The sequence below is a fragment of the Acanthopagrus latus genome, chromosome 13, assembly GCF_904848185.1.
Source record: "Acanthopagrus latus isolate v.2019 chromosome 13, fAcaLat1.1, whole genome shotgun sequence".
Classification (NCBI taxonomy): domain Eukaryota; kingdom Metazoa; phylum Chordata; class Actinopteri; order Spariformes; family Sparidae; genus Acanthopagrus; species Acanthopagrus latus.
Genome location: NC_051051.1, coordinates 4806852 through 4821575, shown reverse-complemented (window position 1 = coordinate 4821575; position 14724 = coordinate 4806852). Strand labels below are relative to the sequence as shown.

At 41.7% G+C, this 14724-nt stretch overlaps 1 protein-coding gene across 4 annotated transcripts; it reads left to right on the top strand.

Annotated features, from left to right (window-relative positions):
- Positions 1–618: 618 nt before the first annotated feature.
- On the top strand, positions 619–10162 carry hrh2b (histamine receptor H2b). Of its 4 annotated transcripts, none has more exons than XM_037118571.1 (3): positions 619–731; positions 5762–6633; positions 7182–10162. In XM_037118571.1, the coding sequence occupies exons 2-3, from the start codon at positions 6013–6015 to the stop codon at positions 7659–7661; spliced, it is 1101 nt and encodes a 366-aa protein (XP_036974466.1). In that variant the 5' UTR covers positions 619–731; positions 5762–6012; the 3' UTR covers positions 7662–10162. The 4 variants fall into 4 exon arrangements, with proteins under 4 accessions (XP_036974466.1, XP_036974468.1, XP_036974467.1 ...); XM_037118573.1 differs by having other exon boundaries at positions 638–726; XM_037118572.1 differs by lacking the exon at positions 619–731 and adding an exon at positions 2798–2927.
- The last annotated feature ends 4562 nt before the right edge of the window (positions 10163–14724 follow it).

Here is a 14724-nt window from a genome sequence, read left to right as displayed (position 1 = left end):
GTTCCCGTTAGCAGCTCCATTCCTGACTACTTCTGCCTCTTAGAGCTGCTAGCATGACTTTAGAATATTGGTTGTCTTAAATGTCATCGAACTGGGTGTCAGAAAATGATTCAGTGGTTATGTTGCAATTCAAATTTAACGTTGCTTTAGCTTAACTTAGCCCCTCCACGTGCTGAACATAAGTGGGGCAATTTATGCAGAAATAACAACTTGTGTAATAAATCCAACCCGCTCACTGAACATAATGCAGAAAGAAGTGATATAGGGGACGGAGTGCAGCGACAAAGACACCATTCACCCAATTACACGACACTGTATCAAAAAGTCTTCAGGTTATGATTCTGTATGTGTGTTAAGTGTCATTTCCAATCTGTTGAAATACTTCTTACAGAAAATTACACAGTTTGACCGAGCTGTGTGTAAATTATCAAGCTAAAACAACAGCAGCCCTATTCATGAGCAAACAGCGAATGGACGCATTAGAGGGCATTTGTGGTGTTCCGAGTGTTTGTCCACAGCTGAACAGTGACGGAGAGGGAGAGAGAGGGAGGAGATAAGGAAAGAGCGAGTGAGAGAGGGAGAGAGAGAGAGAGAGAGAGAGAGAGAGAGAGAGAGAGAGAAATAAGTTTACATCTAAGCAGGATCAGGGGGAAACAGAAGAAAGCATTCATGATCTGGGGAAAGCAGGCTGGGATCTGACGACATCTGCTGCAAAACACAAACCATGTGAGGTGAGTCAACACACTTTTGGAGCAACTTCATTTAGAGGTTTCTATAAAAGTCCCCGTCACAAAGCTGATGATTTTCAGTGTTCAGGACTGTTCAGGATGTGTTGCTTAGTGATTCATTTATCTCTCATTTTCTTCTCTGGTTACACATTCACATAATGCCGGTGAGCGTTTAGGTGGGTGGTTGATCATGCAGGAGTAAATTGTTCTCTCACACAAGCCACAGGTTTTGTGTACATATTTTCAAGGCATAAAAGCTGTAAATGTTTGCATGTGTGGCAGTTATTAGAACATTACTGCACATCTGAGCGAACTTGTGGTTTTCACTTTTTACCTTTCTTGCACATTAGTTTGTTTGCTTTTGATCCTGCGTCAGAGCACACTCAAACTTTTTTTGAGTTTAGTTTTGACTCTGAGGTGTTTACATTTAATGTGAAAATGTCTTATTAGCACAGTAAATGACTTGCACTGCGCTCTCTTGTTGATTTCAACGTGTTGCTGGGTGAAGAAATAATGTGGAAGTTGTTCCAGCGAGTCACAAAGAAATTAAATTTGTGTTTCTGCGAAGATGTTCTGCGTTGTGTAATCAACACATCCCGCATGAGCTAATGGTCACAGATGTTGGTAACACTATACACTAACCATCATTAACAAATGGTAAACAAATAGTTAACTTGAGTTAACAGCTGTTTCACTGGTAACAAACAATGGGTAAAATCTATTAAACAGAATGTTTCTTGTTGCATCTGATGTTTAAACAGCTTGACTTTGTAAATTATTTATAAATACTGTGAATACGGTTTGTCTTTAAAAATTATTCAGATGTCCATTACAGAGTTGCAACTGATGTTCATAAACCTTGACAACTGTTTTTTTTGTAAATTGTTTAAAAAAGTTTGTATATTATAAACTTGCAGCTGACGTTTCACTTTTTAAGTTTGTAGACTATCAACTAAAGCTTCCTCTCATGAATGTAACATTTAATCAATGATGGTTACCATAAAGTGCAACCGAAATGTCCTTTCCTCAGTTTCATGGCAGAACACCTAGGTATGCATACAAATGCACAGCACACAGGTCATATAAAAGTCTCCGTGGACGTGACCTTGGCAAATTGCCAAAGGACCATTCTGCTCTCGGTGGTTTCGCTTCTCGCACGTTGTTAAATAATATATCTATACTGTCGGCCTACCATGTGTCATTCTGGGCCGGATGTTTTGCCACAGTGTTATCACATGCTGTTGACTCATCCTGCTTCACCAGCTAGATTTAATTTTCCACCTTTGCGTGCAGATATACCTCTATCATATTAGGAGCCGCTGAATAGCAATATAATGTCATGCACTTAAGTAGATGAGATCATTTGTAGCGTAGAGCACCTGCATATCTGATGACAGCAGTCTGTAAATCTCAATTGGAGACTGTTAATAGGCTGAACATTGAGATATGTTGCACGGAGCCAATATTATGTGGTTTGTAGTTGTAATACAGGATGTGGCCAATGTTTATAGGCACGATATACCAATACATACCTTTCACACCAAGTGGATCTATGCCAGTATAGAAATGTCTGTCTAATTGAGATTATTATTGAGAATATTTTCTGGCACATTCGCTTCACGTGAAGAAAGTTTGACCATCAATTTTTTCTGCCTCTTCTCTAAGACTGTCTGCGGAGCAAGAAATTAATTATGCAATGAATTGTAAAATGATCTGGGGTCTCATCGCGGTAACACCGAGTTGTGTTTCACCTGTTACCCAAGTCTTCTGGTACATCAGCAGTGAAAGGCCAAATGAAAAAGCAAAGACAAACAAGGATCGTTCGCCCGTTCTTTGAGTTTCGTATTAAATCCTCTGTGAGCACAGTTCTCTGGTTCTCTGTGACTCGTCATATCCACTGAGGCCCGGTTCTTGTGGGACCAAAATGCAAGCAGCAGGCTGACCAGGGACACAGCTCGATCTACACTATGTCAGTGCTGAACAAGCAAAGTCACCATGGAAACACCATGGAAGTGTTTCTCCCTGAGGGGAATCTACTGGCATTAATAAAAAACAAACAAAAAAAAACAAAAAACCCTTGGATTCTCTGAAAGGCGAGGCAGAGCTGAAACAGTGGCTACTTTCAAATAAATTAACTTATAACCTGGAAGAACACAAGGTGAAATCTTCAGATGTTGAGTTACCAAATTATTGTGCACAGTGAGTAAAGTATTGTACAAAGTATTAATTGAGTAATGACTTTTTGCTTTGTTACCATGTCTCACGTGAAGCAACATGTCAGACAGCATTTTAGCAAACAAACATTCAGTTCACCTAACTTACCTATTATGTCATTGCTGATTCTAACTAAGTTTTTTTTTTGTTATTTTATTGCAACTATTAGATCTAGGTAACAAAAGAGGCTTTTTGCAGCTACAACATCTAATTCAAGGGCAATCGCTTATTAAGATTGACAAATCCTTTTAGTAAGCACTCACTAACAGTATTTTTTTTTCAGTGAATATCATTTTTATTATTATCAGATAACCTTTTCAGGCTTTTACCTTAATGAATGAAGATAGCTAGGTTAGGTTAGATGACAGCTGGGTCGCTGCAGTAAGGATCCAACTTTGGTACCCACAGAATGAGGCTCTACCAGGTGAGCGAGCTGGGTGACCCCATCTGGAATACTTGTGGTCAAGGGTGATAAAATGTGAATTCAAAAAAATTACATAAAATGCAGTATTCAAGCAGCGATGCAAAACACAGTTTTTGTTTACTTCCCATCGTTTTCATGTAAATAGCGGCCACATGCAGCGACATAGAGGATGCTGTTTAAAAACAGGCCTTCAAAAAACAGAAAGCAAGCTTCATGTAAAGCATTTCCAAATCCTAAAACACAAGCAATGCTAAGATAGAAATACAATAAGTCTGACTGTCAGTGCAGTCTTTGTTAATGTAAACTTGCTGAACACATTTTAGGGATAAATGTGATACCACTGTATTTTTCATAATGACGGTAGTATGAAAAAAATTGTAATGTGCTGATCCTTAATCATGTTTAGTTTCCTGACACATTGATGTACCAAAATCTTTACTAGGATGATCACTGTCATTGCCTCTTGCTCAGTTCTAGCACCTTTTTTAGGAGGATTTTGACTATAAATAAAATTATTTAATTATAATTCACTCTATAATATAATTCACCAATATAGACACCATTTTTTCAACACCCTCCAAATTTCCTCGGCCCTATTTAGACATTACAAATATACATACATCAATCCCTATTACTGTCACTGTAAACACTTCATATCATCATATCTTGTGCCACACCAGGGTTGATATTGTGTTGGGAAAACCCTGAATAAACTGACCGTACGTGACTCATTGTCAAGAGAGAGAGAGATTAAAGCAGTCCCCAGGTGAAGTGATAATCTGTACTTTTATTTTTCCTGTAACTTTGACATTTACGTTCTTCAACATAAATGAGCGAGCGGTTTGTTTGGTCAAACGAGTCATAAAGTCGGAGGTGGTGATACGCTGCTATCTGTGTAAACCATAGCTGCTATTAAAAACATTGCTTGTGTAACATTTGGTGGGAGCCACCATATGAATGATGGACATACGGTAGCTTCTCATTCGATAATAAAAATAACAAAACATAAAAAAAAAAAAAATAAAAAAAAAACAGCCTCACAACATGCAAATGGATTTATGTGATAATTTAACAGAAAGATAAATGGTGGTCACATATGGTTTAAATATATGGTCCCATCTAAGATAATATCAGTCCCGCTGTTCCCTTTGATCGTCAAACCTTAATTAGAGAATGTGAGACCAGCTCATCTATTTTTTATGGGACTACATCGGATGGCCTCGCCGCAATAAGGAAGCAGATGAGCAGATTAAAGATAACGCCATCAAACATGCAGAATGTATATACACCATCAGAACAGACTGTCAGACAGCAGTGTGAGGCGGCGAGAGCTCAACTACTTTAATCAGCCAGTAGTCCTGGCACAGTTTAATGTTTAAAACAGTGGAAGACTTTAGAAACACAGCATCATTGTCACTGTCAGTACCTATTATTTCAAAATTCTTTGATATAGTGACACTAAAAACCAAGATTGGATTAATAGAATTTAATTGCATCAGCTGTCACTGGAAATCTGTTCTACTTGTTCATCAATGAAGTTTTTCTTTGACGCTGCACATAGCTTAGTTTTTTTTTTGTTTTTTTTCAACAGCTGGGATTCTGAAAGTGCACCTGACAGAAAAATGCGAGAAATTAAGTCTGTGAGTCCAGATGGATGATACCTAACTCATCCATACACACTTTGAGTTATGATGTATATTCAGCTGTGTTGTCCTTTTAAAGAGAAAAAGTAGTTTTAGGGAAAGTTGTTTGCAGGTTTTTTCAAATTTCAAAACTAAAGTGCGTTATGCGGTCGGATACACAGGAATGTTTTTCCTTTTTCCGACTGGAGAGCCAGAATTTGTTTACATTACTCCACAAACCGTGACCGCTTGTTTTATGATCTTGTCTGGACTCAGCCGCTGACAGTGATGCACATGTACAGATCAGCCCAGGCTTTAGGACACGCTTCCTCTCTGTAGGACATTTTTCATTTTCCCCGACCTCAACATGTGTTTACACAACAGCACAGTGTCTTTATCACAGAAGGGTAAAGACACGGCGCCTCCAGAGCGGAAGGCAGTCAAATTGGACTGGAATTCCCGACGGAGTAAAGAGGACGTTAAAGTCTACACATGACACCAACTACAACCCTCCACCCTGCACACATGAAGCCAATTCATCATGGCAAAAAAAAAAAATGAGGCTGTATACATTTTCACGTCAAATGATATTTCAGAATGCTCCAAGGTTTCTACATACTTTCTCTGATGACCATTTTTGGTAATATGACCCTTGACAGGCAGCTGCGATGAGACTATTCATTAAACATACTTTACTTTTGAAATACACAAATGTCCATTCTATGGTGACATGTTGGGTTTTCAAAGTAATTCCCTTCATTCTTTTTCACCAGGGGAAGTGTTTACTTTGGAGGCCAGCGGTGATGCAAGAGATGGCCGGGAGGCGCTTTCCACTCTGTGATCTACTTCCGAACCTGATTAACTTCATGCACAGGAGCCGTGGAGAGGACCCTCTGACGGAGAAGTGAACTGGCAGCACATGAGAGGAGTTTTTCCAAAACAAGTGGATGATCCTCTTTGAACATTTTCTACTGAGATACGGCGGCACTGTCTCAGTGACCCACTGCCCGAGGAGGAGGTCACCATGATCTCCACAGCTGTCCGCTGGCTCTTCCTCATCTGCTTTATCATTCTGACCATTGGTGGGAACATGCTGGTATGTCTGGCCGTAGGGCTCAGCAGACGACTTTGGCGCATAGCTAACTGCTTCGTCGTGTCACTGGCGGTGACAGATCTCCTGCTGGGCCTGCTGGTGATGCCCCTGTCCGCCACTGTGGAGCTGCGCAGTGGGAAATGGCCCCTCGGAGGAGCACTGTGTAACATCTACATTTCACTGGATGTCCTCCTGTGTGCCGCCTCCATCCTCACTTTGATGGCCATCAGTGTGGACCGATATCTAGCCATTTCAGCTCCCCTTAGCTACTCCCGGAGAGTTACCCCTCTGAGGGTCACACTGGCCATGATCGCCATCTGGGCCTTGTCACTGGCTGTGTCCTTTGTGCCCATCCACCTGGGCTGGAACACAGTGGACTACAGAGTGCAGCACTTGGACTGGGGCATCGGGGACGAGGACAAGGAGGGACGCTACTGCCAGTTTGAATGGAATAACAACTATGTGCTTATTTATGCCTTTGGCTCATTTTACCTGCCTCTGCTGCTTATGTGTGGAATGTATCTTCGCATATTCAGAGTGGCGCGAGAACAGGTCAGTGTTTGTTTATTTAAAACTCTGTCATGTATTTAAATTATTTTGTTAAACACGCTGAGGTGGGATGTAAAAGGTCAGAACTTGGCCTTAGAACTAGTTTAGACTGAGGCTGTTATTTTAGAAATCACAATTTCAAATTAGCGATTTGCATCTGAGTGGAAACCAAAATGACATTCACAAAGTCATATTCACTTGTAATATATTCTCATGCCTTAACCAGTAAATAGGTCGATGGCCAGGGACTCCCAAGACCACAAATATCACCACCAGGGACAGGCGTGCCTTGCTCATAAGGTCACAGTTTGTTTAGGTTTAGGCTGGGCTGGATTCTAGGCACATGCCACGGGCCTCCTGGCCACTAGGGGGAGCCGACAGAGGCGAAAAGTCTTCTCATAAATAATGTTGAACATGTACTTAAACATATTTCAAAAAACAGGGAAAATCTAAAACAAATCTCCAGTCTAACACACCGTGTGTGAGCTCATCTTTTTTTTTATATTCTCTGTGCTCTGGCACTCTAACTTTTTCTCAACCCGTCTCTTCAGGTGCGGCGCATTCGTGCTGCCACTCCATCATTTGCACGCTCGGCATCGACTGCGGCCATAGCTCGAGAGCACAAAGCTACCGCGACCCTGGCAGCTGTGCTGGGGGCCTTTGTCATCTGCTGGTTCCCCTACTTCACCTTCTTCACCTGCATGGGCATAAAGGAAAAGACAAACCCGCCTAACACGCTCCACTCCGTCGTCCTGTGGCTGGGCTATTTTAACTCTGCTCTCAACCCCATCCTGTACCCGGCCTTCAACAGGGATTTCCGCAGGGCCTACGCAGAGCTGCTTCGCTGCAGAGGACCGTCTCACAGAAAACTGCAGCTCACTCGTGTGTCCGTGCATAAACGATTGACCTTTACTAACGGTCAGAGTATTCCCCGACAGACTGAGAAACATACAGACACAGTTAAGAAGGAAGCTGAGGGGAAGAGCCTCGCCACACTCGAGGGAAATGGTTTCCCCATTGAGCCGAGCTGAAGTGTTGCTGAGCCACCGCTGGACCGTAGACTGGCAGCAAAATGTTGAAAATTACAAAGGCGCTCCACTACTCACAGCAACAGATCGACGGTATCAGTTAGAATCTAACTCTGCTCAGTGTTTGGTGCCAAAGCCGATGCAATTCATGTAAAATGCGAGGCACAGCATCGAGAATGAACACAACTGGTCGCCTATTATCTTCTTGATTGCACTGAATTTTGACAATCAGTGAAATTCACAGTATTGTTTTGTCTATTTATAAGATGTACGTATACAGCATGTGGTCATCTTTGTAAGCATGCAACATTGTCAAATGTTCAAAATACAGAGCAGGACGAGCTGAGCTGAGCTGAGTGGAATGAATGGATGACTCAGTAAGATTCCATAAAGCTGCCCGGGGACACCGCTGGTTAAAAGTTTGCAAATTGTTTATTTTCTCTCTCCTCTGCCCAGCCAGCGAGGGTGAATAAGTGACAAGCGAGTTGATTTGATATGTATGATATGTGCATACGACCTTCCTGGATGTTTCAGTTTGTAGGGATAACTTTGAGATGGATTACTGGAAAGAAAGCTCACTGATAAATATGATATCAATTCAAATTCAGCTGGTTTTAAAGCAACATTATGTAACATTTTTACCTTAAAACAACAGCTTCAGAATCATTTTGACAGTACAGTGTCTTGTAACAAGATGAATGGTGTCACTTTCTCAGCCACTCCGCCCCCCATGAATTTCCAACACATAACATTGTTGTAATGTAATGAGTTTTGTTCTTAGTTAACACCTACATTACATGACTAACTGTCGCAGACCTGGGATCTGTATTTACGACGGTGGTGTTAACTTCAGAAACTGTGGAGAGGCGCTAAATCACACAAAATGCCAATTTCTACACATGTTGCTTTATTTCAATTACATCATTTACCAAATAACAATTTATAATTTTCAATTAATTATAAAATGAATGATGATATTTCATTATAATATGTTTTATAATAAAATATTACATTCAAATCAAGGGTAACTGCCTTCTGGCTTACTGTATGATTAATGGAAGTATTGTGTTGGTTTTGTGGTGCTTTTAATGATGAATTGTAATAAAGATCATCACCAATAGTGTGCAGTTTTTCATGCCTTGTCAGTTTCAAGACAAGGCAGGCTGACCGTGATTAAAGTTTAATGTGAGCCTCAGCCTTGTCAGTGGTACTTGACGTAGACTGAAACAGGAAAAGGAGATTTAAATCCCTGCTGGAATAAATTGATGACTCGCCTCAGCCTTGTAAAGGAGGCTGCGCCGCTGAGGAGGAAACATTAGATCACACTTAGATTCCTGAATACAGGGTCTAAAAGTGGAGGCGGTGGAGCCAGCAGCTGCACGGCGACGTATAAAATGGAAGTCATAAAATTATCGGATCTAATTCAGGTCAGGTGGCAGAGGAGTAAAAAAGGTGAGAATGGAGGTGCGGGACCACTTATGGGGAGCATTAAATGCAGCTGAGTCCTCTGAGCTGAGATAGGAGTGAATTTTTGACACCGTTTCCAGTCACATCACGTCAGTACGTCTCCAGCACAAAGGTCTCTCAGAGTGCAGTGAAATTGAGGTTAAAAGAGTTTGTCTCTATAAAAACTTGCTGGGAATCCAACAGAGAAAGGCTCCGTGGATGTATTTTAACATGCAATAGATCAAGCCCGTCTCGGCGCAGACACAGAAAGAGTAAACAAAGGTGATGTTGGCAGTAGTAGGTGGCAGTGACAGCTGTGCACGCAAAGATTTCAAGAGTAAAGAGACTTGATGGAGTCTACGGCAGCTGGCACGGTGACAAATGTCACTATCGTCGAATGCTATTTTAACAAAAAGGTGCATCCATCCATCTTTATACAACCAGCATTTCAAAAACATTGGAGGCACAGATTTTTCTACGAATGGTTGTAGTTCAATCATGTTTTTGTCACTCGTTAGCCTGTAACTAGTAACACTTTGCCTGTGGAACATTCAGTTTTTGTTTTTTCTAATAATCCACCACTTTCCCACACCTCTTGTTGTACCCAACTTGTTTGAAAGTGGTAAATCACTTGACAGATTGCATATCCTCATATTGAAAAATAGAGGAAATTAAAGGTTTAAGTCCGCAGTGCATATTTGCAATACAGCTTGCCGTTTCATCTGTTCAACAAGAGATGGATCGGAGGGGAACTCTAGGAGCTTTTGGTGCATTGTAATACTTGTCCTCTGTGAAATGAGCGAGAGATTCAAGTTTTCAATCAGGCTTTTTGAAATGTTCTTTGTTGGTTTTGTGTGTCTGCTATTGTGATGGTAAAATAATAAAATGGACAGTTCAAAATATCCTTACTTGGCTGCCAAAGAAACTAAAAATAAAATTGTTAATCTGTGTCTTTAAAGCTCTGAAATGTCTCTCACCTGCAAACTGTATAAAGGGAACACGGACTCCTTATCATGTATCATAGATGTATTACTGTATTATGCATGGATAGATATTAACACAGGATTCTGGGAAATAATGTATTAGTTCTGGTTTAAAATTTTGATGTGAAATTCATAATGGGAAGTTCCATTCGTGACTCTGAGCTCTACCTACTTAACCTTAACCCGTCTGGGTTCTGTGCATCTGTAAATGTTTGATGATAAATAGTCTGCTGCTGCTGAACCTGGACTGACCCACAGAAGAGCAGGGCGCAAAAGGAATAACGCAAAAAATTAATAGATAAAAAGATCTACCACTGATTTTGTACCATGTCGAAATAGTCTCAGCCATGATCGAACTGTCCTCCATTGTTCCTCTACGTAATGGGACCAAAAATGGGCCTTTTAATCATGTTAGAACAGAATTAAGAGACTACACATCCACAATGGTTCCAGGCAACGTGCGTCACTGGTGTGCTTTATGAAAACATATCACTCACTCAGAAGTGGGCTAATCCAATATTGTTCTTGTCCCATTAGATAGGTCAGGCCCCGTGACTGCGCTACCTGCCGTGACCCGGGACGCTGAGGTCTTTCATTTTCATCGCGGTTATCTCTGTTTGCTCTTTACGCCGTCCTCTCCTGTTTCACATCTTAGCACCACAGAGGCAGATAAAAACCGCCAACCGCTGTTAAACAGAGCAACATTTTGTCTCTGTGTGTGTGAACAAATTCACACACACACAGACAATTCAACTAGATGGATGTAGGTACAGTGTTTATAGTGTAAATAGTCCAAATTGCCCTTTTAGTTTGATTACAATATGAGACATAACACACCCTGGCAGCATCACAATACTGTATGTTCTGTGAGCCTGTTCCAGAGTCACATGGATTGTATTGATGAGGAGCAATAAAAGAGAAACAGAACCCACCGACAGCCATGTCAGGTGACTGAAGTGTAAACTGTACATATGGTCAACTTTGATAAAATGTATAGTGAACAGAATTCACTTTGGTCATGAACAGATCTAAAGAAGCTGTTTATATTTGCTTGGACACTTTCTGCATGCAAGATTAAGCTCAACCAGCTGGTTAGCTTAGCTTAGCTTAGCACAAACACTGGAAATGTGGGGAAACATCTGGCCTTGCTGTGTCTAAAAGAAACAACTCATCACCTCCCAGCAGCTCTAAAGCTCACTAATTAACATGTCACAGTACATCTTGTTGGTTAAAAGTGCAAAAACACTTTTGGTTTTACAGGCTGTTATATGCTGACTGTGCCCGGCTGGGTGCAGCTACTTCCTGGAGTGGTAAGTGGTGAGCTTTGGAGCAGCTGGTGACAATAACCTGGTTGGTTGTTTGCCCCTGTTTCCAATCTTTGTGCTAATTTAGGCTAAATATTCAAGATTCAGAATTAAAGTTCAGGAGTCTGACAGCCTGAGGAAAGCTGCTGCTCTGCAGCCTGGTGGTGCAGCGGCGGACGCTTCTGTATCTTTTGCCAAACGGCAGTCGGGGGAAACACTCTGCCGAGGGTGGGTGTCATCTTTAAGTATCCTTCGAGCTCTCAGCAGACATCTCACTTCACTGACATTGCAAATTTTCAGATGGGTACAAATGATGTTCTGGGCGTTTTTAACCACCTGCTGAAGAGCTCTTGCCAATTTGTGATGTTTCCAGGCAGGAAGCTTTTTTATTGCTCCTCTGTAAAAAAAAAAAAAAAAAAAAAAAAAAAACCTTGAGAAGAACTTGGCACAGGAATTTAACCTTCTCGGGTGTAAGAGCCTTTTCTTTTTACCTAGATGGGATGAGCTGTGCGATGATGGCGATGATGACAGGTTCTCTAGATTCCAAGGAAACTTGAACTGTTCACCTGCTCCACCTCTGTTCAACCGATGTAGAATCTTTGCCTCCTTTTTTTTCAGCTCCTTTATTTGTATTTACCGTGCAAATACAAGAGAGGTGTCAATCTTCTATCTCTCTGCAAGGCGGTAAACAAGCATATTTAACAAAATGTCAAACTATTTCCCCTAATACGTTTTCATCATGTTATAGCAATTACCTTGTGTTAGCTAATACATTCTTTTACAGATTTACTCAAATTTCTTGCCGACTTAGACTCCAGTGATGTCACATGCTCACTTAGGAACTGAGAGCAACGTGGTGCAGGACGGAGGTCTTTGTCTGAGCGGAGGATGACAATACTTCTCTGCCTTCAGAGGATGAGTGGGCGCAGTACACCGAGCACAGGGGCAAAAAGGAATCACTGACAATAAGCCCACCGCTGCCAGCAACTTAACCGTAGCAGTGTCATGCTCACAGCCAAAGCAGGGGAGTGCCAGTGTGTGTGTGTGCTGACTTCTGAAGGAGCCAGTTCTAGTAATTTTTTTCTCAACCACTTTCTCTGAAGTGGAAAAGCAGAGAAGTGGCAGCAGCCCTTCTTGGGGCTGGATCAGAGGCGAAGATGGCAGGTTCCCCAAGGACCCAGACCCTGAGGGGGTCCCAAAGGCTTCGGCTGCAGTACTGTATTTGTGCCCCTGTATTGTAGAGGGAGCCCTGTGCCTAACCTTACATGGTGCACACTTCTAAATAAATATGTGTTTAGCAAATTACTCCAAACAATCCGAGGCCCATGGCTCATCTCTGCCGCAGGACCCCCTGGCGGGTTTGGCTGGCCAACGCTGCAGCTGCTGCATTTAAAAGCCTTCATAGATTTGAATCACCTAAGCCAGTGCGCACACACACACACACCCGCACACACGCACACCCGCACACACGCACACACGCACACACACACACACACACACACACACCTGTCAGGGAGTGGGTAAGTCTGTGGTGCCTCTACGGAGCGTATACTGCAGCTTTTATCAAAGACAGAACAGTTACAGCTCTGTTCCTGCAAAGTACGTCCACAAGATGGCAGTGTGAAACTAGTCCTTGCTGCAGACTTGACCTCCAGATGATGTGGACTTCTCAAGGCCTTAATTCTTTCTTCATGTAGTTGCTGCATCACCACTCAGGACAAACAATGTTGATGATGGAGTACACAGAAAGAAACAGCACTTGTGTCCTCGTGGTTGCATGTCCTCGAAGGTATTGACTTAAGAGTTTAAAAAAGTCAGTTGGATTTATTATAAACTGAAGGCATTAAATAGGAAAAAAGCACATAAAATGTAACTGTTGGACAGAGAGAGTCAGCTCTGAGATTTGTTGCTGCAGAACTGATCAAACACTGACTTTGATCATCTATTGTTCACGTTTGCATCATCTTTTTTCCACTTGGTTGGTTGTTTAGTCATTTATATACACAAATATCTATACGCTTGCCATATGAATGCAGTAAGAGTGTTTAAAAAGCCTCATGCATTATGTAACTGAGTAGGTGGTGAGGTGGGTGGTGAGGTGCCAAGTGTTAAAAAAAAAAAAGAAGAAGAAAAAGACTGCACTGTAATGTTATAAATGCTGCCACTGTATTTGATTGGAGTGCTGGCTGCTGTTTGTTAAGTCACACATCATAATTGTCCCCAGTGGACCTGAACAGGTACAGCAGTTGCCATGGATAATTAAACAAATCCCTTCTGCGGGCTGCGCTGCGTGTCGTGAGTCTGCCAATCGGTCGGAATAAACACGAGCAAATGAAGGAGCTGTTTCGGTTCAGTTTGGCAGCAGCTGCATTTTGCATCTCGTTTCTAAAATCTGCAGATTTGTGCCCGAAAGGCTCTGATAAATCATGTTTATATCTTCCTCTCAGCTGCAACACAGCGTCACTTGCAAAGTAACACTCATCTCCTGTGTGCAGATTCGGCTCTCTCTGCACTTCTTTAATTGTTCCCACATTCGTGCCATCTGCAACAGAGGCGTTTTCATGTGAAGCGCTGCAGAAAGACTCCAGAGCACTGATTTCTCAAGTTTTAGCAAACGTACCATCTTTTATCTGAACAACTTTCTCATCAACTGCCATTTTTTCTAAATTGCTGGTTGAACGGTTCAAGACATACAAGCCTGATCTTGCCATAAATCTCTGCCAAACTATAAAACCATTACATTTTCAGTAAAGCAAATTATAAGCGTACGCAGCTCTGTTTATGTTTAAAAACTGATTGTTGCAACCCACATGTGCAGTCAGATAACCAAAGACACAAACTGTGAAACTCACCTGTTGTTATTCAGCCACAGTTACATGATAAAATACAGCCATGAAATGTTAGAATGAACAAAAACCCTCAGCCCATCAAAATCAAACCTATTAAAAAAAAACTACAGGAGGGCAGACTCCGGCAAGCACACACATTCATACACACACACACATACACACAAAAGGTTTTGATCAGTAATTGACGTTAAATCAGCTGTCACATGTTGACAAAAGCATGCAGTTTTTGTCTTGTTCAATGGTATTTTTGCCGACGTAACGTAATCAAAAGTCACCAGAATTGGGCAGAAACCTGCTGAATGTGGCAACACTGCACAAAGACGTTAAGACAAAATGCATAAAACATCTGCATGTGGCAGATAAACTTCACTTCTACGTCATAAAAGTTTCTCTTGCAGCTTTTAACCACAGAACAATAACTCGCTCACTCTCCCACAGTCATTCTTTTTCTGAAGGATAAAGCCGATTATGTTCTGTAGCCTGC

Excerpts from the sequence above, each read along its gene's own strand:
- hrh2b (XM_037118571.1), top strand. The coding sequence starts at position 6,013 with ATGATCTCCACAGCTGTCCGCTGGCTCTTCCTCATCTGCTTTATCATT. Across the intron at positions 6,634-7,181 it reads TCAGAGTGGCGCGAGAACAG|GTGCGGCGCATTCGTGCTGC; the intron begins GTCAGTGTTTGT and ends CCGTCTCTTCAG.